Raw genomic sequence first — 23,218 nt, forward strand, 5'->3', positions numbered from 1 at the left:
GATGCAGGGTCCTGAACCCTGTGAGGGCAGACTTACACATGAACTGAAACAAAGCTCAGGAGCAGCTCATAAAGTCTGCTTGCTTCATTTCACATGGCTGTTTGGCTACATCTCCGGAGGAAGAGGCCACCAAAGAGCCCCAGACCCAAGTGCTTTGCATTGCACACATCCTTCACCCTCAGCTGCCTCTCGCCCTGGAAAGCAGCAGCCTCTGCAGGCACAACGGGTGGTCTTGCAAATGTGTGCATGGTCCCACGGCCACTGTGCAGCCTCCAAAGTACCTGCTGGAAGCTGGAAGTTGAAGCCCTTTGCACTGCAGTCAGCTCGGCTTCTGGAGAAGGGGTGCAGACAAGTATGGAGGTACCGCTGGTCACTTGGGGTGATGGCTAAGCTACCTAACAAAACCCAAGAGCTCTGAGTCTTAATGTCTTTGCAGGGGAACCCGAAATCTTTGGGCTACCCAGGGCTGGGACACTTTGGAGCTGCTTCTTTGCACAGGGAGGGGGTAGGTGGGATCACATCCCAGCTTTGAGGAATGGGAATGCCCTTATTAATCCTATGTCCTGCACAGATCCTTCATGTCATCCATGGATAATTAGCTTGAATTCACTTCCACATTATCATCCACAAACGTATTTAAAATCTGTTTTAAGTAAGGAACAATATGAAAAGGGAAAGTGTACGAGGAGAGTGCTTTCTAGGTTATTTGGCCTTTATGCAAGCCTGGAAACTTGTGTCAACAGCTCCTAATTGCATTACTGCCTTCAGTTTCTTACCTGTTGGTTTTTTGCCACTTAATTTGGGGAAAGGAGCCCACCACACTTCACAGCTCACAAACTTGATTTTCCTTGACAGATGCAACAGTGGCTGTTTAAGATGGTTTGAGCACAATATCACCAAAGAAGAAGAACAGGCCTCTGCCAGGTGAATTGAATAGGACAGAAAGCCTGAATGACTGGAGCTACCTTGGAGTTGACATAGTGCAACCTAGGAGCTAGGGAGCAGTTTGGGGAAGAGCGTGCCAACCCTTGTTGCATAAAGAATTGTCTGCCCTCGCTGCACTTACCGCAAGATCTCGCCAAAGGACAGATGGCCGGAGACGTTATGAAATGTCTCAGGAACTGGAATATTAAGATTTTGTCTCGGTTCACCCATGCTTCACACACAGAGCCCCTGATGTTGCCTCCTGCTGTGGAATGTGGGCTACAGCTGACTTTTTTTGCTGAAGAACAGCTTATCTGGGTGGACTTGCTGCTGCCGGCCACCTGCTCACTCATACTTTGGTGTTGAAATATGTGTGCACAAACTGCACGGCATGGCAGATGGAAATGTGCAGATGTCTTCTGTCAGAGTGCTGTGGCTGCACCAAGGTAAAGCCCTTGGAGGTGCCTCTTACAACAACAGTGAATGTTCAATATGAGGAAATGAGCAAAATGATAGAGAAAAGGGTCTGGGAGTGTGAAAGCATGCCATGTCTAGCAGAATCTTGAGAATGGCTGGGCTCAAACTGAATGTTTCAGCCACTTGTATTTCATCCCAAAACTTTGAAAGGAACAGCTGTGCTCACAGGGGCAGCCAAGGAAAAGGACTTCCTCTCTGTAAAGACTATTGAGAGGAAAGCATGTGCAGAGTCTGTCTGCCAGGAGCTGGGTCTCACCCGGCTCTGTGGACCAAGCGCAGTCCAGTGCCACCTGAACCGCAGTCACCACAGGATGAGCTTGAGAAGCCACTGCTGACACAGTCATTCTTCAGAACTGCGAAAAAAAATGTTTCAGGAGGCAGGTTCCCCTCTTCAGACAAAGCTTTTGCAAACACACCTTGTGCCCCTGGCCTGCGAGCCGAGATGCCACGCCAGGAGGAAGTGCTGAGGTTTGGGGAAGTAACGGCTAAAACAGCACAAGAGAGTTTTTGGTTGTGGTTGATTTTTTCTGGTGCAAGCTTTTAATTGCCTCATTCTTAATATAAACAGTGCTTAGAATGTAACTATGGGTGGGGTTTTTTTCATTAAATGTTATTTATTTTGATGTAGTTCATCAGCGTATCCAACAAAGAGTTGGGAAACAGTATCTGTGCTCTGGAAATATCCTTGCACAACGAAGTTCCTCCAGCTCTGTCTGTCTTCTGTAGAAAACTTTGTTTTGACTATTAAAAGCTTTGCTTTCCTAACTTTTTGTTTTCCGAGGTCTGACTGAGCCTTGGGCTCTTCCCTGCCACCATTTGAGATGCCCTCAGATTATCAACCCTCTGAAGCCTCAGGCCACTCCTCTCTCCCATTCTCTCTTCTGATCAGACTGTTTTAAAAGCTGCTGTACCAGGTGACCACTCAGCGTTTCTCTCTTTTTGCTCACTCCAGATTTAACCCAGAGCACATTTCCAGCTTTTATTACTCCCCAGAAAGAGACCACTGGGAGCAACAAGAATTTTTTTGCTGTGTACAATCCGCAAGACTCAAAGGAAACGAGTGGTTGGTGGTGGGCAGAGTAGTTTCTCTTTTTTGTTCTTTTATTGTTTCATCTGGTTTTCTAGCCTTGCCCTCTGCACTGGCTGCAATGGGGAGTGGCCCAGTAACTCAGTAAGGGGCGGCAGCAGGGAGGGAAGCAGAGCAGCAATGAGGAGTGCTCAGATGCCCTGTACCTCCATGGCAGCAGTAGCATTTCAAGCCCACAGCCTCAACAGGTCTGTGCCACAGGTTGTCTTATCCAAACTGCTGCTGACTGCAGAGCAGCTGCTGCCCCGAGAAAAAAACAGGAACAACATGGCAGCCAACAAAGCTAATCTGGTGATAAGCAAATGACGTGACATGACTTGCCTGGTGGTGAGCCTCATTCTCCCTCTGGCCACAGGAGGCTGCTCGTCCATCAGGTCCCAGTCTTCACCAGAGCTGCAGCATGTCCATTCAAGGGAGCAGCTAGCAATTTGGGCTGGCAGAAGAGGGGCCATTGTACAGCCAGTGGAAAGGGGGATACAGCAATGCTTCATTCACTGACATGTCTGCAGCCTTTCCTTCTTCAGTCTTGCTTCCCATTCTGCAAGCAGAGGCTCCCTGTTGCTCCCTTGGCCAGTGCTGTGCTGGAGGAAGCCTGCAGCAAGGGCTCCCAGCCCAGCCAGGTCCATCCATGAGGATCAGCAGAGGCACGTCTCAGCCTCCCACCTGGGGCTGGGTGTCAGGGGGTCACCCAGGGTTGGGGCAGGCAGTAGCTGAAGCCAGTGAATTCCAGTGGGGTGGCTAAGACAAAGTCAGGCTCTGTGCTGTGCTGCAAAGTGTAAGGGATGTGGTGAAGGGAAAGCAAACCAGAACTGTTTAGAAAGTGCTGAGGAGACAGCAGGGACATGCATGGTTATGTTGTTTGCTTCCTTGCCTATGCCCAGCCTTTTGTTTTGTGCAAACGTGGCACAATGGGTAAGTTTTTCTTTCTTTCTCTTCTTCCTGCCTTTGGCTAAAGCCTTGCAAGTCTCCTGGGCTTCAGCATCAGAACAACTTCACCAGTGAAAGCAACCTGAATACAAGTGGGCCCATTTCACAGTCATAAAAACAGAGGCCAGCTGCAGTGCTGGTGTGGGGGACAGCTTCTGCCACACAGCTGGGTTCTTTCCAGTGATGTTGCTCAGCACTCTCTCCAGAAAACACACCTCTATCTGCCTTCGCCCACAGATGCTGAGGCTGCCCCCCACCTTGTCCCCAAATATGGGCCTGTTGCTCTGAGTCCTGCTTCAGGACAGGGGCAGGACCCCCTCATACCTCCTGGTAGCATCAGTGGCTGCCAGGATAGTTTGCCTCTGTTTCCGCATCATTCCTGCACCAACAAGCCCTGCAGCAACACTGAAATCCTACCCAAGATGTGAACCACAAATTCTCTAGACATGTATCTTGAAAAAAACTAATAATTTAATGGGTGTTTATAGCTTAAATACACTGGTAGTGATGGAATTCTATAGGAAAATACAACCCAGTTCTTCAAATTGTCCATGAATCATAAAAGTCAGTTCATTAACTTCATGTGGAGGCACGAGTTTTGCTCAACTTCAGAGGGAAGATGTGATTATCTCTCCCAAAGGTACAATGCACTCCTTTGCCTTGTCATCTCTTTTTTGTGACTGTAAGAATTTTTGAGAGAATAGGGGCAGCTCCTTTACAAACATCTTACTTAACAGACTTATTACACAGCTTTAAGACTGCTAATTAAATATACAGTGTAATGTCTGGTGGGTTCTCTTGAGGACAGCCCCATTTTTTCATGTACATTACACACAGACAAAGTCTGTGCATATGGCAACATTTTGTTGGCAGCAGAAACCTGCAGATATGTTGTGCCTTAGTAATAGAAACAAGAAGCGGATTTGCTTGGTTTCAATGGCCAAATAAACCCAGCTACTAAGAACCAAAGCAATGCTCTTTTCACAGCCAAGTAACAGAACATTTATGTTCTTTATGGAGCAGATGGGAAAGTGATAAGTCACGTCACTGCTGTCTGGCCTGCAAGAAATGCACTAATGTTTGGTGCCTTGTGGGCGGGAGAGAAACCAGAGTTATGTGTTAGACACAGAGTTGGATGCAATCTCTTTGTAAAAAATACACTTAAAGTCTCACTTGTCTACACTCTGGAAGCACAGTGACAATTTCATCACTCAGAAAACCTCAGAAAGCTCCAGCTTGCTCTTGCCTTCCAGCCAGTTATTACCAGAAGGACTATTTCTTCTCACCCCCAGGGTACATGCTTCCTCGTGCATGAGCTACCAGGAGAATCATGGCCAAGCTCTGCCCATTGTGCTGGTTTTGGCTGGGATAGAGTTAGTTTTCTTCACAGTAGCCAGTGTGGGGCTGTGTTTTGGGTTTGTGCTGAGAATTGTGTTGATAATGTGGAGATGTTTTCCTTACTGCTGAGCAGTGCTTATACAGAGTCAAGGCCTTTTCTGCTCACCAGCACCAGCAAGAAGGCTGGGGGTGCATAAGGAGTTGGGAGGGGACACAGCTGGGACAGCTGACTTCAGCTGACCAAAGGGATACTCCACACCATACGATGTCATGCTCAGCATGCAAAGCTGGGGGAAGAAGGAGGAAGGGGGGGAAGGTTCAGAGTGACGGCACTTCTTTTCCCAAGTAATTGCTACAGGTGAGGGAGTCTGGCTTTCCTGGGGATGGCTGAATACCTGCCTGCTGATGGGAAGTGGTGAATGGATTCCTTGTTTTGCTTTACTTGCTTTTCTGTTGACAGGAGGTGAGGCACAGCAACATTTTCATTCCCTGCTGTCCCTTCTGTCCAGGTGTGTGGGTTGAGATGGAAGTAAAGGTAGTTGCTGGTTCAAAAGCAGAGTGCAAATGCCACTTTTTTCTTTTTTCTTTTTTCTTTTTTTTTTTTAAAAAAAAAGCCCTCTGGATCAGAGAAAGATACAACAAAACTGTGATAAATGGCCCAGAGGAGGTGTTTGCAGCTCTTGAGAAAGGAGAAGCTGGAGAGAACATCATAACCTCTTCCTCATTGTAAAAAGTCTTGGCTACTAATTTTACCGCCATGGTGGCTTTGGATGAGGAGGAGGGCTGCTGCTTCAGCAGTGCTGTGACAGCACTTGTGAACAATATAATTCTTCATGTGGCAGGTCCACAAGCATTAATTCTGTGTAGATGCTGTGAGCTGATCTTGCCTTGACTGTAGTGGCACTTAGTATGTAAACTTAAACTCATATATCTGTTTCAGGACTCTTAGTCTGAGATGTTTGCTCCACCCCCTAGACTAGGGTTATCATAGGGCTGATGGCCAGTGCTGAGAAGCAGAGCTCAGGAGGAACAGAGGACCACCAAGGGGCTGGGCTCACAGCATGTGTTGTACCTGCCCCATGAAACCCATGGGGCACAGGTGGAAGCACCAGTTTCAGAAAAGAGAGCTGGGCTTATTGGGGTCTCCAAAATTCAACTGGGCAAAGGAAGTCCTACTGACTTTTCCCTTTATCCATGTCCTGAATTTGTTGCCATGTGGAAGACTCCTCCAAAGTGGACAATTATTTCACCCACCAGTGAAGACTGATCATCCACAGTGCATCTGTGCTTTGTGCCAAGCCTACATCCCATGAGTTCCAGGACTTTGTGGTTCATGTCCTACGTGTGACTCCAAGGGTGTGCTCCAAGATTGACACCAGTCATAGTCAGGGTAGGAGAAATATTACTTAACATGTTTTAACTTCCATTAAATAAAAAAGGCTGCTCCATAGACCTATTAGAAAAATTAAAACCTCTTCCTGCAAAAAAAGGGCACATTTGGGATTTTTCTTCCTAGCCCAAATTGGAACAAGAGATCAGTTAAGGAAGCAGCTACCAGACAAATTCCAGTTTAGGGGAACAGAAATTTATTTTCTGACTTGATCTTTGCTGCTTTAGGTAGCTAAAGAGCAAACCAGCCTGCAAACCCAGCTAGCTGTTATTTTTTTTGTTCTGCTGAGAAACCTGGAGAACAAGCTATGAAGCCCATCAGCTCTAGCAGGAATTTGGATCAAGTGAGCTAAAAATGCTTTAGACATAGCACCCATCAGTGCCTGCCTTGTGGTCGGGGGCTTCTCTTGGCTATATTCCCCTGGTCCTTTCCAACTAAGATGAGTTTAACCTCAGTTTGTCTGTGGAGATGCCAGGAATCTTCTTAAAGGGTCTCAGTCTCAGCTGCCTCTGCCTGCAGAGCAGGCTGATGTAACACCCAGTGAGCCTGCCAGGGCCTCTCCCTCCTCTGACTGCAAAGGGAGCAGGCACAGCTCCTGCCAGCCACTCTGTCAAATGCTCAGTGTAAAAACAAAACAAAACAAACAAACTTATTAACAAGACATATCTCCAGCTGTCAAGAGGAATTCTAGCTGAATTTTCAAAGAAAAACAAAATTTAATTAGAGGCCGCTAATAACAGCAATTCCACATTTCTGTATTAAAATCCTTTTTTCCATCATACTCTGAGGCAAAGATCAGCACTGATAGAAAACAACAGCTTCTGGGAAATAAGTTGTGTCTGGCCAATAGTGAAATAAATGTTGAATGCCTTGCTGAGTGCTCCTCACAAGGACAGGGACGACTTTAAACTGTAGGATATGTTTTTCCTCTGTTCCTGTTTGTCCTGGCAACAGAAACTAAGGCAGTTTCCATCTTTCAGCCAACTTCTGCTCTCACTTGTACCATTATATATATATATATATATATATATATATATATATATATACTGAAAAAAGTTGCATGATTTGTATTTCATGTGTGATGTTAATGTTCTTAGCCTGTTGATTCAATCACATCAAGTTTTTCCTCTCCTTTTCACATGTCTTAACTGGAAATCCATGCACAGCATTTCTCATTTATAGACTAGAATGGATAAAATACAATAGAGCAAAAACACAGGGTTTGACCTCAGGAGTTTTATAGCGAATCTGAGGCAAGAAGGAAAAGATCACAGCTCAGGTTCCTGCAAGGTGCTCCTTGCTATCACTGATCTGATGGAGGGCTTCCCAGCTGGAACAAACATAATATCGAAGCACATGCTTAGTCGTGATCCAGCCATCCAGGAGGTCAGATGCCTTGTAGGCTGGAACCTTAATCTGTAATTACACGGAGACTGCACCAGGTGACACAGCACACCATGCAGACTCCTACAGCTCAGCAAAGAATAGAAGTCTAGAAGTTCAAAGCTATGTTTACCCTGAGGATGATGACAGAGGTCCTGCATCAAGGTCTCACTTGCACGGGGAGCACAGGGAAGGGGTTCCAAGCAAAGCAGCCAGTGTGAACAATGGCTGTGCAACACCTGCAGCTGAAAGAGGACATGTTGATGGTCAAGACCTCAGTCCAACCCTTGTGTTACTCAAGTGTCTGTATTGTCAAACAAATCCAGAGAGGATGACAGCCTCGGAAGCGACTTGTCCTGCATGCCTGAAGATGGCAGCATGGTACAGACTGTGGGCCACGGGCACACTTGACAGTTAGAACTATAACTCTGGTGATATATGTGCCAGGGCCACTTGCTGTCACAGTACTGAATCCCACATATTCCTTGCCTCCAAAACTGGGTGACCACATCCCAGTGGATGGGTGGTCCCTGGCCTGTGCTGCCTGTGCCAAGCTCTGGCTGACCAGAGCCACCTGCCCCTGAAGACACCACTAAATGCTGGCAGCCAGCAGTGCTCCTTGGCATGCTTTCCTGGTGTAGACATAACCCTCCTGTCCTCCAAAGGCAGCATGTCTTTCCCTTGCTCTAACAGGAAGATTCTACTTTCGCTAATCCAAAAAGAAAAATGCCACCAGAACAAATTTGGCCCAAGTCATGGACTTTGCTTCTCGTGACTGTATTTCCAAAGAGGTGACAGGTCTCTCACTGGCACCAGTCAAATCAGGATCCAAACACAGTGCTGCAGGTAAACCCCTTCATCAGGGATTATGTTAATTTAGACTGAACCGTTGGTTGGAGCCATTACTAATTTTTCTATACCTACTTTGATCTTAATTTCATAAAGACATGAGGCTGCTGTGACCATGCTACCCTTGTATGTTCACCTGATTGTGTGTCATCTTCCAACTCCCAGTAATTTTGGACACTGGCCAATTTCAACCATACAGTTGGGATTAAATTCCTACCTGCAGACAGGCAGAGGGCAGCAGCCCCCAGGAAGGGGTGTGGTGTGAGCTCTGTTCCTGTCGCATCCCTAAGAATCAGCAGGACACAGAGATGCACGGAGTGCAAAAAGTGGGGGTGCCTCCCTCACAGCTGGGAGATTTTTAGGTATCAACCAACGTCAAGACAAAAATTTGTAAGAAACACCACTTTCCCCATCCTTAGTGCTTACACTTATTGATACTGGTACTGCTCAGCTTTTTAAGTTTCTACAGTGCTGAACATCAGTGACAAAGACTCATATATATAGTGAAGTGTTTAGGGATTTTATACAATTCCAGAAAAATGTAAAAATAGTAGTAGATTGGAAAGTCTTGGCACCTGAGATACTTATGTTGAAAAACAATGCATCCCCAAACTTCACATAGTAGAAGCTTAATACTTAGCGATTGTCACTGCCCATGGTCTTAAAGTAGAGCAGGACAGATTTAGATTAGACATTAGGAAGAAGTTCTTTACTACGAGCATGGAGAAACACTGGAACAGGTTGCCCAGAGAAGTGGTGGAGGCCCCATCCCTGGAGACATTCAGGGTCAGGCTTGATGCGGCTCCGAGCAACCTGATTCTACTTAAAGAGGTCCCTGCTCACTGCAGGGGGGTTGGACTAGATGACCTTGAAAGGTCCCTTCCAACCCAATGCATTCTATAATTCTGTGACATTGATTTAGAAACTTAGTTTCTGACTTCTCAAGTATTTAAGATCTTGACATTGCTTTTAGGGTAAATCTTTAGGATCTACCTGTTCATGCTCTTGTCGTAAGAGGAAATGACTCCTTTCTCTCCCAAAACCAGGACAAACAAAGTAGTTTCACTGCTTCTTTCAGTCCTTTAAAACAGCAGGCTCCGCAGCAGGAGTTTAGTTACTGGGTTGATTTTCACCCGAATTTTTGATTGATTGTTGTAGTTCTTTGAAGTAGCTGCTGGAAAATAGCACACGGTTTGCACAGACAAATGGATGAAGAAAATTATCCACCTGATTCAGATTATAATTACTCCATAATTTACAGCAATGTCTGCGAGATGGGCGGCTACTTTGTATTTTACACCCACCTCACTACTGTCGTCTATGCTCTGGCATTTTTATTCAGCCTGATAGGCAACACTCTAGTACTATGGATCCTATTCAAGTACGAAATCCTCACATCTTTAACGAACATCTTCATCATGAATCTCTGTGTCTCTGATTTAGTCTTCTCCTGCATGCTGCCCTTCTGGGCCATGGACCAGTCCTTTGGGTGGATTTTTGGCGAGTTCCTTTGCAAAGCAGTGAATGCTGTTTTCTCCATTGGCTACTACAGCGGCGTCTTCTTTCTGACGCTGATGACGATCCTGCGGTACCTGTTCGTAGTGAACCCCCTCTCCAGTCTGAGATCCCAGACACAACGCTGCGGCTTTCTGGTGAGCTTGGCTGTTTGGACTGGTAGCATATTAATGGTGGTTCCTGAGGTGATTCACACCACAGTGCAAGACAACTTGGAAGGGGGCAAGACCTGTGATTATGCTGACTGGAAATGGAAAAAGGTGGACATTTATCAGAGAAATGTACTCTTCTTGGTTTCCTTTGGGGTTATTGTATTCTGTTACTTCAAGATACTGATAATCCTGCTCAGAACAAGATCTCGCAGAAAGCACAGAACTGTGAAACTCATCCTTATCATTGTGGTGGCTTTTTTCCTTTGCTGGGCACCTTACAACATTCTCAGCTTTCTGATTACTTTTCCACCACCTACCTGTCAGTATGAAAAAGACTCCATGCTTGCCTTTCACATCAGCCGGAAAATTGCTTATTCCCACTGCTGCCTCAACCCTGTGCTCTATGTTTTTGTTGGAGTCAAGTTCAAGAGCCATTTGTTACGTTTATGCAGTCAGTATTTACCCTGTGGGAACAGTCAAGTCTCCAGCCCCAGAATCTCCCCTCCAGACAAATTCCACTATGAAGGTGCGTCCATCTACTGAAGTGAGACTTATTACCAGTAATCCGGGATGAATTTTCAGATTTTTAAAACCATGGATAATCTCTAATTCTTAGAGGGCCTTTCCTGAGAAAGACAGATTTGTGTAAATTTGTGTATATTTACTCTTTGCTAACATGCTGGGTATGGAAAATAATTTAAAAATGTATTTGCAGTGGGAGGGAGAGCTGAAAATGCAGAGAAATTACTTTATTGGCCTGTAAGTCTTTTCTTTATGCTTGTGTTGTGTTTTTTTTTGCACAGTGAGATGGATTTTTCTCTCATTTATAGTTTCTTTTTAAAAGGAAATAAATTTTTGCTTCTTCCTTTGGGAGCCTAAACAGCAGGTTTCAGCATAAATGCTGTTGCATTTTGCTTTCTTGCCTGACTTAAATACTTTGATTGTGTATCACAATAGACATATATATATCTCTGAAGATTTTAATGCTTTATAGTGTTTATCAGTGCTCTATTTGTATAATTAATGTTTGGCCCTTTTCTTTTTTCTTTTTTCTCTTTTCTTTTTTCTTTTTTTCTTTCAGGAAGCCAGAGCAGTAGGCTTTAGCCTACTTGGATGCTCGCTGCTTCACAACTTTTTAAAAACTGCTTCACAGAGATGCATAACTCTGCTTAAAACTTGACCATCAAAGCCAGCCAAGTGTTTGTTTTTGATGTGCTTCATGTCTGTCTAAATACCAGATACAGCCATAACTTGGAGGTGTGTGAGCATCTGGTCTAACTAGCTGCCTGGCCACACTCAAATCATCCATCTTATCTCCATGGGCAGGTGGAAAGTGCAAATATTTGCATGAACCTAGCCTTGAAAATGCTGGTAAGAGGGCTGGCTGTGCTAAGTTCAGGAGTGTTTTTATATGACCACTAAAACACGATTTCCCAACTAAGAGCAAGTTGAGGCAATTCAATTCCACAGCAGGCATTTTTATTCACGTTCTGATTACAACTTTTTTTGTTGTTTGTTTTTTTTTTTCCCCATGGAAATGGATATTCTTCTTTATGGTAGTTCAGTAGCTTGTTGTTTGTTTGTTTGTTTTTCCTTAGGCAGCATAACATGTAGTACACACTCCAGTGTAGCTGAATGACAAAGCCTTTGGAAGCCAGAATATTTAATTTCCTAGCATTTGTATAGAAAGCCAAGGTAGCTTTGCAGTGACACCAAGCAATGGTTTGGCAGGGATTCTAAGCAGCCAACTTAAAATATTTCTGTGTTCCTTCCACACTATTTCATTCAATGTTTAAGGATCATCTGGAGCAGACAACAGATTCTTCTCAGCTGTTGTATAGCTTACAAAACACAGAAACTCAGGCATGCCCAAAGCACAGTGTCCAATTTCTGATCATATCCAGAAGCAAGAATACCTAGGGGAAAGCACAAGAATGGGGCAAACCTATATGACACATATCCAAATAGCCTTCCTAAGGCTTGCCCAGAGTTTCTGGTTTGTGCTTCAGTTTAGCTGCCAGAAGAAAATGATCATAATCTCATCCCTTATCATCAGATGTGCCTTTCTGAACAAGTCAGTCCTGGTATCCTATTACTACAGTTATTGGCTAAAACTTAAAAAATGTAAAGGTTACTCATTAATTGCACCAGGAACTCACTTGTTTTCAGACAAACACTGGAAAAGTGGAAGTTGTCATTTGTCTGGTTGTGGTGGAAGAGCCTTTGGCTCTTGTCTCATGATAAGAGAGATTTGAAATGAATGTGGTTGCTTCTACACCCTTCAAGAGAGTTTGGACTGGAGACTCAATTATGAAGAGACAACCTACTGGAGGACAAATTAGTCCAAATTCTTCTTCTTCTTTTGAAGGAGTTGCCAGGACAACTTCACTGGCACCAGCAAAGCTCTACAAGAAGAAAATGCTATGACAATGAGTAGAAGGTGGTCCTGTGAACCTACATTATTTCAATAAACCATCATTCAGCTCCTTGACCTAGAGCCGCACTACCCTGAAATCTTTACTGTCAATAAATTTTACATTTATCTCTAAAAGGTCAAGAAGTGCAACAGAAGCACCAGAGACTGAAATGATCCTGCTCTGCGCAGTTTTTAACAAGTTATTTAAATCTGTTTCCAGCTTGAGTATACTTTGTTACAGTACGTATGAGCATGTAAAAGGAATGTTTAATACTACCCAATTGTACTTGCTGCTTACCATAGCCAAACTAACTCAGCATGTGGAGACTTCCTCTCCTGATATTATGAAGTGGGACTAATAAACATTCAGAAATTCAGTGGAATACCACACTGTGACTATTGTTCTCCGCCTCTGATAATGTCCTAATGAAGTTAAGATATTTTCAATTTAAGAGGTTATTGTGAATTTTTGTAGATTGATTTAGCTTGGAAGAGAGTTGTGGAGGTCATCCACTCCTCAGCCCCACTCACAGCAGTTCTGTCTTCCCAGTTAGACAAGGTTGCTCAGGGCCTTGTCTGGTCAAACTATGAAAATCTTTAAGAACAGGGATTGCACAACCCCTTTGGGCCCCTGTTCCAGGGCTTAACAGCTCTTATGGGTTTTTTCTTTTCCTTCTACACAAACAAAATTTCTTTTGCTGAAACCTGGTGATGCTGCCTTCTCCTTGCCTTCTCTATGTCCTTGCATTACATAATGGAAAAGAGCCATCAGATCTCCCCTAAACCTTGCTTTTTCCTGGGGCTAAACAAACCCCAGCCAATCTAGTCTCCTCATGTATCACGTGCTCCAACTCCCTAACCATCTTGGTGGTCCTCCACTGGGCCCACTTCAGTCAGCCAATCTCACTCTTCTATTGGGGGCCCCAAAACTGGATATGCTGCTGCAGAGCTGACCACAGTAACATCAGGTAGAGAGGAATAAAGGTTCCCCTCAACCTGCTGGCAATAGATAGACAGAAAATTGCAATGATACTGGGCAATGCCCTCAGCACCATCACATGCACCCTGCCCAGTCCTGCAGACAACTATAGGTCCAGTCTACTTAAGCAGTCCCAATGCAATTCTCCTCTGCCATGGGTTGTACCCCTCTCTCCAAACTCTGCTACTAGGCACAAAGACCTGTAAGGTAGGTACTTGGAACTATATTCATTGTCTAGAAGAAATAGTTGGTGTAGCTTCCATCTTAATTTATACACATATGTTATTAAATATCTGTATTGCTAAAGCCACAGGATAGGCCCAATGTGGGTCTAAGGATGGGCAGCCTGTCCATCTCTTTCCATGCTTGGAAAATACAGACTGCTCTGGGAGCATTGAATCTTTAATTTCACTCAATCAATCAACTACTATGTGGTCTGAGAAAATGCAGAACTGAGAGAAAGAAGTTCATGAAGTGAAAAAGGAAAATTTAATTGTTTTTTGGAAACCACAGACTATTTTGGAGAGGGTAGCAGTGCCAGATGAGTGGTTGCAGTACAACTTCTGTACAGTGCCAGGGATGCCTTTATGCAGGATGGCACCTCATTGCCATCCTCTATCCCTAAGTGTAAGTTCCAGTTAAATCAACATGCTCTTGCTGCTCTGATTAAGTCCATATTAGGTTCTACCCAGTAGAATGGGAGAACAACAGCTTCTCCCACAAGGAATTTAACTGGATTGAGCCCCTCTCCCTACCTGTCTTTTCAGCAGGTCAACACAAAACTGAGCATCACTGTCATAGCCTGTCAGAGCTCCCACCTTTGGTGTAGCCATGAGAGCCTAATGTGTAGTGATAGGAAGAGGGGTAATGGTTTTAAGCTGGAAGAGGGTAGATTTAGGTTAGACATTAGGAAGAAATTATTTTGTGTGAGGGTGGTGAGACACTGGAACAGGTTGCACCTCCTCCCTGGAAGTGTTCAAGGCCAGGTTGGATGGGGCAACCTGGTCTAGTGGGAAGTGTTCCTGACCATGGGAGGGGGGCTGGAGCTAGATGAGCTGGTGGAAAACAGTCTCAGAAGCTGACCTGATAGTAGCAGAATATTCTCCCAAGCCCCTCAGCCACCTTGTCTAAAATGTCATGTTTGCTTCAAGAGGTTTTACAGACCTCTGCTGGTTCTTTTTATGATCCCTGCTTCCAGCTCTATACCTACTGACAATTATTTGTCCACCTATTCAAAACAGAACGCAAACAAATGCAAAAAGTGCTTCCAAAGCTTTCTCCCCACAGTCACAGAAAGTCTCTGATGATGAACAGCAGCCTGTTGTTCAGTCTAGCTACAATGGCATGTTAATCCACTGAGGGTGACCAGGGAAACTGGGAGCTTGCTACTCTCACAAAATACCTCAAGTGCCTAGTGGGAGCAAAGGCCTCCCCAGTTATTATATAACATCAATTAATCCTTAAAAAAATATTAAAAAATATAAGAAAATATGGTAGCACATGTAACAATAGTCTCAGACAGATGGAGAGAATGGATCCTATGGGCACGTGTGTAGAGACCACTGTGAAATGTTCCCAGATCTAATAACCAGAGGAGACATTTTTTTCTGGTTTTGTTGGTTTTTGTTAATAGATCCCAGTTATTTAAGAGGGTTTAGTAAAGACCTGCTCTAGTCAATAAGGCACTAAAATGTTGTAAGCATGACACAACTGAGGGCAGTGTATAACTTTACTTCATGACAAGCACAACAGTGTGAATGTATCTTAGCTTCCCTGAATGGAGGAAACTTCCCCCACAAAAAAAGAGCACATTTATGCATCTCAACGAAAACTGAAGGTTTCTATATTTATTTGCAAAGTTGTATAGAAATGGCTTCCAGTGCCACCAAAATGCAAAAAAAAACCAAACAAACCCAAAAAAACACCCACAAAAAAAAAAAAGATGCAAAACCACCCACATTCAAATTGTATTTTCAGAATCACTCTAAAAAGAAACACAGCTAGCATTAGATTGAACTTCTGGTGCCAGAAATTACTTTCAGCCCTTAAATATTTATCTTGGCCTACATTTTAGTTATATGCAACAGAACCAAAAGAATACAGCAGGATCCTTTAATTATCCTTAACATATGTTATTTAGCAATTCAGTAGTTTTAGTTGATGGAGTTACCTCTATGGAATGTATTTATGATCACATGGGTAACATTCCATCAACTGGTTAAAAGTCTTTTCCCAACAAAGGCTTTCCTTTTGCTGGGATAATTGACATGGCCTTTCCTGGGCTAGTAAAATTGACAATAATTCCTATCCAGCTTATTATACTCTATGAATAAGTTAATCAATATATTGTATTAGAATAAAATTAAAGAAAAGCAACACAAATGGAGCAGATAATGCATTTTTCTCTAGGTTAGCTTCCAAAAAGCAAAAATCTGGAACATCTTTTCTGCCAAGAAATAAAAAAACCCAGAAAATTCTAAGGAAATGTTGATTATTGACAGACCTAGTTGGAAATAGCATGTTTTTCTCTAAAGAAATTGATGTATGTATAAACAGGCAATAATTCAGTAATTAATGTCAGTAATTAAATATTTATGAAAGTGGCTTGTCACCACATAATTCAAAGGAGGAACAATCCCTTCTACTTGATTATTTTTGCGTGAGAAGTAAAACTGCACAAAGACTTCTTCAAAATATATACACCATCCCCCCCCTGCAAGTGCAGCGAAATTATCTGGGGTTTGATGTATCCCTGTTTGCAACCGATGACCTTGAGGCTAATTTTGGAAGACACCCAGCTGCCTATAGATCAACGTGAAGCAAAATTTGTTCGCAGCAGATGCTCCCGGCGCCGCGCTGCGTGCCACAGCGGTGTGCCAAGGGAAGTCAGCCTGAAGGCTGCTGCCAAACCGTGAGACATCCCCCTGCCCTTCCCAAGGCCTGCGCCCGCCACACGCTCAGCCCTATAACCTGCACATCCGAGGACATTAAAATGCTTTCCAGCTACTCAAAACCACGCATTAGGTGAAGATTATTCACCAAAACTTAAGGTAACTTGAGTCATCCTTAAGGTGAGGATGAAAAAATGAGGGGCAATGGAGACATGTCAGTGACTCCAGGCTACACCTGTTTCCTCAGTCTTGAACACGTTGTGCTTTGATCTTTCGGCTTCCTAAGCTGAAGTTTACGGTGCTAATACAGTCACAAGCATTGCGGCAAAAACTGAGGACAAACCTTTTGATCACGAGTCTTATTAAAACGATTCGTTTACTAGGGCAACGCGGAAAAAAAGCGAAGGAACTTAAGTTTTCGAGTAAAGTTTATCCAACGAGCACTGCCCTCCGCTTCAGACACCACGGCAGAAACGCTCTTTTAGAGCATGGCATGGCTTACGGAAGGGCTGGAACGTGAAGAGTGCAAACTGCCTGCTTTTAGCAGCCTGGTTCCAGCTGGGAGATGGTGTGGGAGGCCTGGGAACCCCGGGCTCTGCAGAACGCCCGGCACCCCGCCGCGGGCAGCAACCTCTTGCTCCACTTTCACACCCGCTTTCTCTCTCCCAGTCTCCTTCCGTGGGGGAAGCTCTCTGAATCCCTACCTACCTCTCTCAGCTGCGGGAAGAGGGTTTTTCCTTTCGTCAGCCGATAGGGACAGAAAGGGGAGAGCTGGATTTATGGCACCCTCCCCGCCAGGCCCGCCCGGCGGCAGGGCCCGGCCCGGGCCGGCAGCCCGCGGCGCTGCTCCCCGCCAGCGCCCCGGGGTGGGGAGGCACCTCCAGCGGCCTCACGGGAGTTGTAGTCGGCGGGGGAGCGGCCAACAAGCTCGGGAGCCTCCCCCCCACACACACCCCGGGCCGTCTCTCCGCGACATGGCGGCGGCGGCGGCCGCGCAGGTAACGCGGGACACTCCCGCACCCCTGGGCTGCCCCCGCCCAGGCCCTGAGGGAGCGCGGGGAAGGGGCGGCGGCTGCTGGAGGGAAGCGGGGGGGGGGAAGTAACTTCAGCGGCTTCCACTTGTTGCCGCTCGGAGCTGGGCTGCGAGGGGAGGAGCCCCGGGGGGGCCGGCGAGGGCCGCGGGGGGGGCCCCGCAGCAGCGGGGCGGCCTGGACGAGCGCTGCGGGGCGTGAGCGCGGGCCCGGCCGGGGCCGGCTCGGCCTGCGGGGGGCGGTGGGCCCGGGGCGGCCCGGGGGGGGCTGGTGTCCGTCCGGGCGCTGGCCCTGAGGGGCGGGGAGCTGCGAGGGAACCCCGGAAGGGCCCCCCAGGGCCAGCGCCTAGGCGGCGTACAGGCCCGGTCGCTTGGGGTGACTCGCTTTCCACCTGGGGCTGAGATAAACACTCCCCTCTGTGCTCTCCCCTGTCACCCACCCCTGAGCGGACCCTCCCGAGGCCTCTCCGCAGGTCCCGGCCGCTGTCGGAGGAGCAGCAGAGTCACCCGGAGCCCTCGCTAGAAACCAAAGGCCCGCCCGTGCCCTCACCCCCCGTGCGAAGCGCTGACAGGCACATGTTTGCTGCGGCCCTAATCCCGCTTGCCCTTGTGTCGGCAAATCTCTGGCGCACGGACAGGGAGAGTTTTGCTGGCACACGAAGCGGCTGAGTCTGTCTGCGGAGCAGATGCCGGGGGTACAGCCGGCTCTCCCGCCGGCTGGGTTGATCCCGGTAATCCAGAGCAAGCAGGGGGGGGAAAAAACAAAAACAAACAACAACAAACAAACCAGGAGCCTTTAGTGAAATGATCGCCTGCTGCTTTTGGGCTCTGGATTCTCCTCGGGCAGAGGCGCTGCGGTGGTGAGTTGGGCGGTGGAGGCTGGGGCATTGGTGGCTGCTGCAGCTGCCTCTTGTGGACCTCACGGCCCTGGCGTTTTCTGCCTGGGTCGTTGCACCCAACCCGCTGCTGATTTTTTTTGCCTGTGCAAAGGTTTCCTTGCCTTACGGAGCTGGTCAGCTGTAGGTGTCGTGCTCCTGTTTCAGCCTCTCACTTGAAAACAAGTTGTTTTTCAAGCATCAACAGAGAGGGAGGAGTGCCAGGCGCTGCCTTCATGCCCATGGGGGCAGGCTGGGATTAAACTTTCAGGGTACAGCATGGACCCTGTCCTGTCAGCAGCATGGCAACGTGTTCTGTGTTGGTGTTGTTCTTGTTTTCAGTTCTGATATGATGTTGCAGGGAGATAAATTGCCTTGCAGCAGTGTGGTTTATGTTTTCCAGATACTATTGTGTGCAGGGCAATTTCCTGAAGTCTTCCAATGATCCTCGTGGGAGTGCTTGAATTTAAAGTATGTTCCAAATGTTCCAAACAGTGTTTCCAAACATGCACATTTAGAAGACTGCACTGCAGTTAAAAAAGCTGTATGTAAGATACTGTGAAGGAAAATGTGGTAGTTGATTTTGCACTTCTAGTTGTGGTATATATATTTGACAATTTTTGTTGTCTACTTCTTCTGAAGAGCCAGTTAGCTGTGGAGCCTGATTTTCTGGTATAAAGGAGCCTCTTATGGACTCCCATCTGATAACAGTGAAAGGGTGTTTTGTATTTGCAGTCCTTCTCTCCACTGCTAGAGGGTTACATAAAAGAAATAGGAATTTGTACTAACCTCCTGGAAGCCACAGTCCTCTGAGATTTATGGGGATTAAGACCTAAAGGAACAACTAATGAGAGAAAGCTATTCAAAATTTAAAGAGAAGTATATGTAGAATTGCATAAATACCTGGTGGACATAAGGAAGAGTAGTGCTGAAAATAATTTTTAACTCAGATTGTTATTTGTTTTTCTTAGCTGATCACATTTAGAAATTAACAATTGCCTATTTGTCAGATAAACTCTGAAACAATCTAGTACTCTTAAAATGTTGTTGAGATTGTTTTAAACTGAATGGAACTTTAAAAGCCCTAAGTGTTTTCATTGTTATCTGGTATTCCTTTTATTTACTGATATTACTATGTTTTTATTTCTGTTCAGTATTGCCAACAAAAGGAAACTTTTTAGCAACTTGTATTCCATCTTGTTCATATTTTTGTGTAGTAATTGCAGTTTGTCCAGGGAGTGGAGGCTGTTTGTGTCCAGAAGTTCTATAATAGTAGTAATTTTAAATACTTTGCCCAAGGCTTTACAGTTTCAAACACTGGTAGAAGGAGCAGAACCTTATCTGTATAGGGTCTCAGTCTCAGTGCTTGGAATAGCACTGGGAAATTGTTGCTGCACAGGTCCTTAACTCATACACCCTTCCCTTTGATTTCATTTTCACATCCATCTCAGTATTCTGTGTTTGCTTATGGTTTAGCAGTTTTGGCAAAGGTATTTGTAAACAGTTAACCCCTGAGTGTGTCCACCAGGACATTTAATTTACTGCTGGGATGAGCACAGTAAGGGTCTTGCTACTGCTGTAGGCTAACCTGGGGTTTGAAAGTGAAGAGGTTGGATCAGGATATCCCTGAATAACTGGGCTCACGCCAAGCCTGTGCCATCTGTGAGTCTGTCTGTTCCCAAGCAGCTCAGCAGTGACAGTCTCACACAGGCCTCTCTTCCAAAGGCTTTTAAATCTTTGGGGTTTGTGACTCTGAAATTCCAAAATTTCCACCAAAATGGTGACTTTCACTGGAAACCCAGTGAGAAAACAGGGAGAGAGGGTGTACTCCATACTTCCTGCTACAAAGGAAAGAAAACATGAATGTCTCTGCTGGCTCTGAGGTAGCATGATTCACTCAGTGGCCAGTCAGTCTGGGTTGCCTTAGCATTGTTTTTGCTTAATCTTGCCTTGCCACCTATTTGTTCTGCGTCTGTGTGGCCAAAACCTGTAATTTTCAGCGTTGCATGTTACTAGTTCACTGGGAGCTACATATAGGCTAGGAGTTGCCACAGGGAGCTGCTGCTGATGTTGGCTGGATGGAGGACTGATGGGGTGCTACATATGGGCAAGTCTCAAAACCCACCCTCCAAGCTTCCCAAAACTGTTGTTTGGAGGCAGCCTTTTCAAGTACTTCTGAAACCTCGGCCTGAAGGGACAGTGTGGAACGTTAGATACAGAGGTAAAAAGTCCTGCTAAGGAAAGCCCCCGTTCAGAGTTCAGATGTAATGGTTGTTGCTTTTAACTCTCCTGAAGTCTTAGAGATGTTTTAGCCAGGCTGAGCTTGCTGAGGAAGTTAAGAATGCTTAAAGACCAACTTTGGAAACATGAAAAACGAGGTTTTTTTAAGACTCCAAGCTCCTATAACGAGCACATTGACCATCGCGAGTCTCTAATGCTCCCTTGTGGCTGGCAGTCCTCTACTGTTTCTAGCTCTGTAGGTATCGATATGGTGCTCCTCAGAGTGGCATCTGAGTCTCAGGTGCCTGCCTTTAAGGACATGTAAGAGATTTAAATAGTTGGGTGAGTTTATAGAGAGGAAGAGCAAGTTTTGTGTGAGGAAGGGTACACAGGGACATAGGTAGAATGGCTTGGAAGAATGAGAGTGCAGAGGGGAAAAAACCCTGTTCCTTTTCAAATGAAACCTATCTTTTCAACTCACCAAATAGGCATTGAGGCAGCAGGGGTACCTTCCACCAGGGGGAGTGAAATAGGATGGGAGCATCTGGGAAGAAGCAAGTCTCTGGGAGAGTTACGGTTAGGTTAATTTATAGATGTTAGCAAACACAGTGTAGCATTCTTGACATGTAGTGAGGTCTGGCATGTCCTAAGGAAAAAGGGCAGATGGGTTTGTTAAGAGCGATACTAGTACAATTCCTGTAATCAGAAGAGTGCTCTTCTCCTTGTAAACTGACTGCTTCCTCAAACAGGCAACTTCTTTCGTCAGGAGACAGGGCTGAGACAGGACTGTCTCTGTGAGATAGATACAAGCTCATCCCTGTGTTGGTTTTTGTGGGAAATGGTCATTTGAGTTCATGTTGTTCAACAGTTAGTGGTGTGAGGAATATCAGAGACAAAGCACTGTATTCTCCAAATCAGGAAACTGTCTCCCTGGTCTCCTTTTTGTCAAAGTTCAGTGTAATGTTTTAAAGTGGTTTAAGTCAGGTCTTAGAGTGGTGGTCCAGTATGGTAGGTGGAACATTAAAAAGAGTCGTTAGGGTTGCAAACTTTCCCTACTCAGCCTCAAAAATTAACTGTATCTCATGGAGTTCTTATCGTGCCACTTGTATATTTGTATTTGTTGCTTTTCTAAGCAACAGATCATTTTCTTAGAACACTTTGCAAATAGAAAGAATAGGGGGAGGGAATGCAAGCCAGTTGTTCATAGAACAGGAAAGTTTGCACAAAGATTATACAAAACTTTACTGATTCTTTTCTGTCAGTCTCTCCTGTCAGGTAAGGGGTGCAAAAGCAATATTTTGTTAATTTCATCAGTTCGTGTTCTTAAGCTGTAAAATGCAAATATCCCTAGAGCACAAGAGCCTCCCCACAGAATGGCTTTATTATGAGGAGTCCCTAACTATAAACATGCTACTTTTCTAACAGGCATTTGCAAAATATGTGTAAGTTTTTATGCACTTTACCTAGTTATTCTCTTCTCCTAGGCTATCATACTGTGCTAATTTATTTTTCTGGACACATATTTTCTGCAACAAATGTTTTACTATGTAATGTTTATATGCCCAAACACTTCAAAACAACTTTTGTGTTTTGTATGTGTGTGGGACACACAGCATAGGCTGGCAGCATGGCAACTGTTTGAAGTACTAAAAGAAATATCAAATATTCCTCCCAAAATGTGTTTTTGTAATTGAAATGTGAAGATTTGTTGTTGTAGAACATGAAGGGGGAAGATTAATTTAGCAAGAAAATTTCACTTCTCAGAATGGAACCGAGCTTCAAAACTCCAAATGGAACTCCAAACATAGCTGATGTTCAGACTGTCCCTGCCTTTTGTTTTTAATTGTCCTATTTAATGTAGTCCAGTGTGCATTTTTTTCAGTCATGTATCTTGATATGCAGTGTTAAAGCACAAAGGGTTGAATTGGCTAATAAAAGCATGGATGTGTGCACGATGGAAGAGCCATGCTGTCTTTTTTGCAGTTCACCTCAGACCCTTATTTGCAGCGAGCAGTTCTTTAACTTACGGATCTGCAGCTTTATCTGCCTGCAAGGTACAAAAAAAAAAAAGCTAGCAGCACAGATGCATGAATTCCACTGAGACTCTGTTTCCTGCAACAACAAAGTTCAAAGTACTTTTCCCAGGCTATTATTGGGATGAAATTATTTAACTAAATCATTTAAATAAAATGTTACAGTCCTGAGAGGTAGGGAATTCTCTTTTACCAGTTCTTCCTTCATCTTTGCCATGAGATCTGCATTCAGTGTTCTTTTGTCAGTGTGTCTTGTAGCCACTGTATCACCATATAGGTAATTTTTTCCACACACTTTCTAAAAGTGTGCCTTGTAGTTAACCAGTGTCTACTTTTATGGGCCAAATCATGTTCACATTGCATAAATGAATAACACAGTTTAGATTGTGTTGTCTCATGAATGTAGGATTTGGCTCAGTATCCTTGCTTGACTCTTTTGTTTCATATAGAGTGTTAGAACAAGTATGGAATGACTGGCACCAAATAATTAAAGGTCTTGTGATACCAGTGGGGGCCATGTGATGAAGTGCCCTTGTTTGGAATGGTCAGGCCAGAGCAGTTGAGTTAATGTGAAATATTTCCATAAGCAGTAGAAAGTAGTGGACCTTGATTTCCAATGAATCTGCCTTGCACAGCCAATTTACTTTTTAACTGAATTATTCCAAGTCTTCTGAGTGAGTTCTGTTCTGTGTGATCAAAGTGCAGTTGGGTGGGGAGTGGATTCTCTTATGT

At 45.0% G+C, this 23,218-nt stretch overlaps 3 protein-coding genes across 10 annotated transcripts in view; 2 read left to right on the top strand and 1 right to left on the bottom strand.

Annotated features, from left to right (window-relative positions):
* The window catches only part of LOC127381868 (C-C chemokine receptor type 8-like), a 40,081-nt gene extending 22,742 nt beyond the window's left edge, over positions 1 to 17,339 (bottom strand). The window contains exons 1-3 of one of the 6 annotated variants that reach the window (XM_051612767.1): positions 17,037 to 17,339; positions 9,369 to 9,546; positions 7,660 to 7,771 (exon numbers count right to left, since the gene is read on the bottom strand). The gene's annotated coding sequence lies outside the window, so the exon portion shown is untranslated. Of the gene's footprint in view, positions 1 to 7,659; positions 7,772 to 9,368; positions 13,822 to 17,036 lie in introns of those variants that run through there. The other 5 variants (XM_051612768.1, XM_051612766.1, XM_051612765.1 and 2 more) reach the window with 5 other exon arrangements.
* XCR1 (X-C motif chemokine receptor 1) lies at positions 9,581 to 10,585 on the top strand. The gene has a single exon (XM_051612770.1). It carries the CDS (start codon positions 9,581 to 9,583, stop codon positions 10,583 to 10,585), a length of 1,005 nt encoding a protein of 334 aa, XP_051468730.1.
* The window catches only part of FYCO1 (FYVE and coiled-coil domain autophagy adaptor 1), a 43,352-nt gene continuing 37,386 nt past the window's right edge, over positions 17,253 to 23,218 (top strand). Inside the window, exon 1 of one of the 3 annotated variants that reach the window (XM_051612756.1) lies at positions 17,253 to 17,326. The gene's annotated coding sequence lies outside the window, so the exon portion shown is untranslated. Of the gene's footprint in view, positions 17,327 to 17,820; positions 18,219 to 18,636; positions 18,705 to 23,218 lie in introns of those variants that run through there. The other 2 variants (XM_051612755.1, XM_051612757.1) reach the window with 2 other exon arrangements.

The sequence above is a fragment of the Apus apus genome, chromosome 2, assembly GCF_020740795.1.
Source record: "Apus apus isolate bApuApu2 chromosome 2, bApuApu2.pri.cur, whole genome shotgun sequence".
Taxonomy (NCBI): domain Eukaryota; kingdom Metazoa; phylum Chordata; class Aves; order Apodiformes; family Apodidae; genus Apus; species Apus apus.

What these genes read in the sequence shown, in the direction of transcription:
- XCR1 (XM_051612770.1), top strand. Translation starts at nt 9,581, where the DNA reads ATGGATGAAGAAAATTATCCACCTGATTCAGATTATAATTACTCCATA.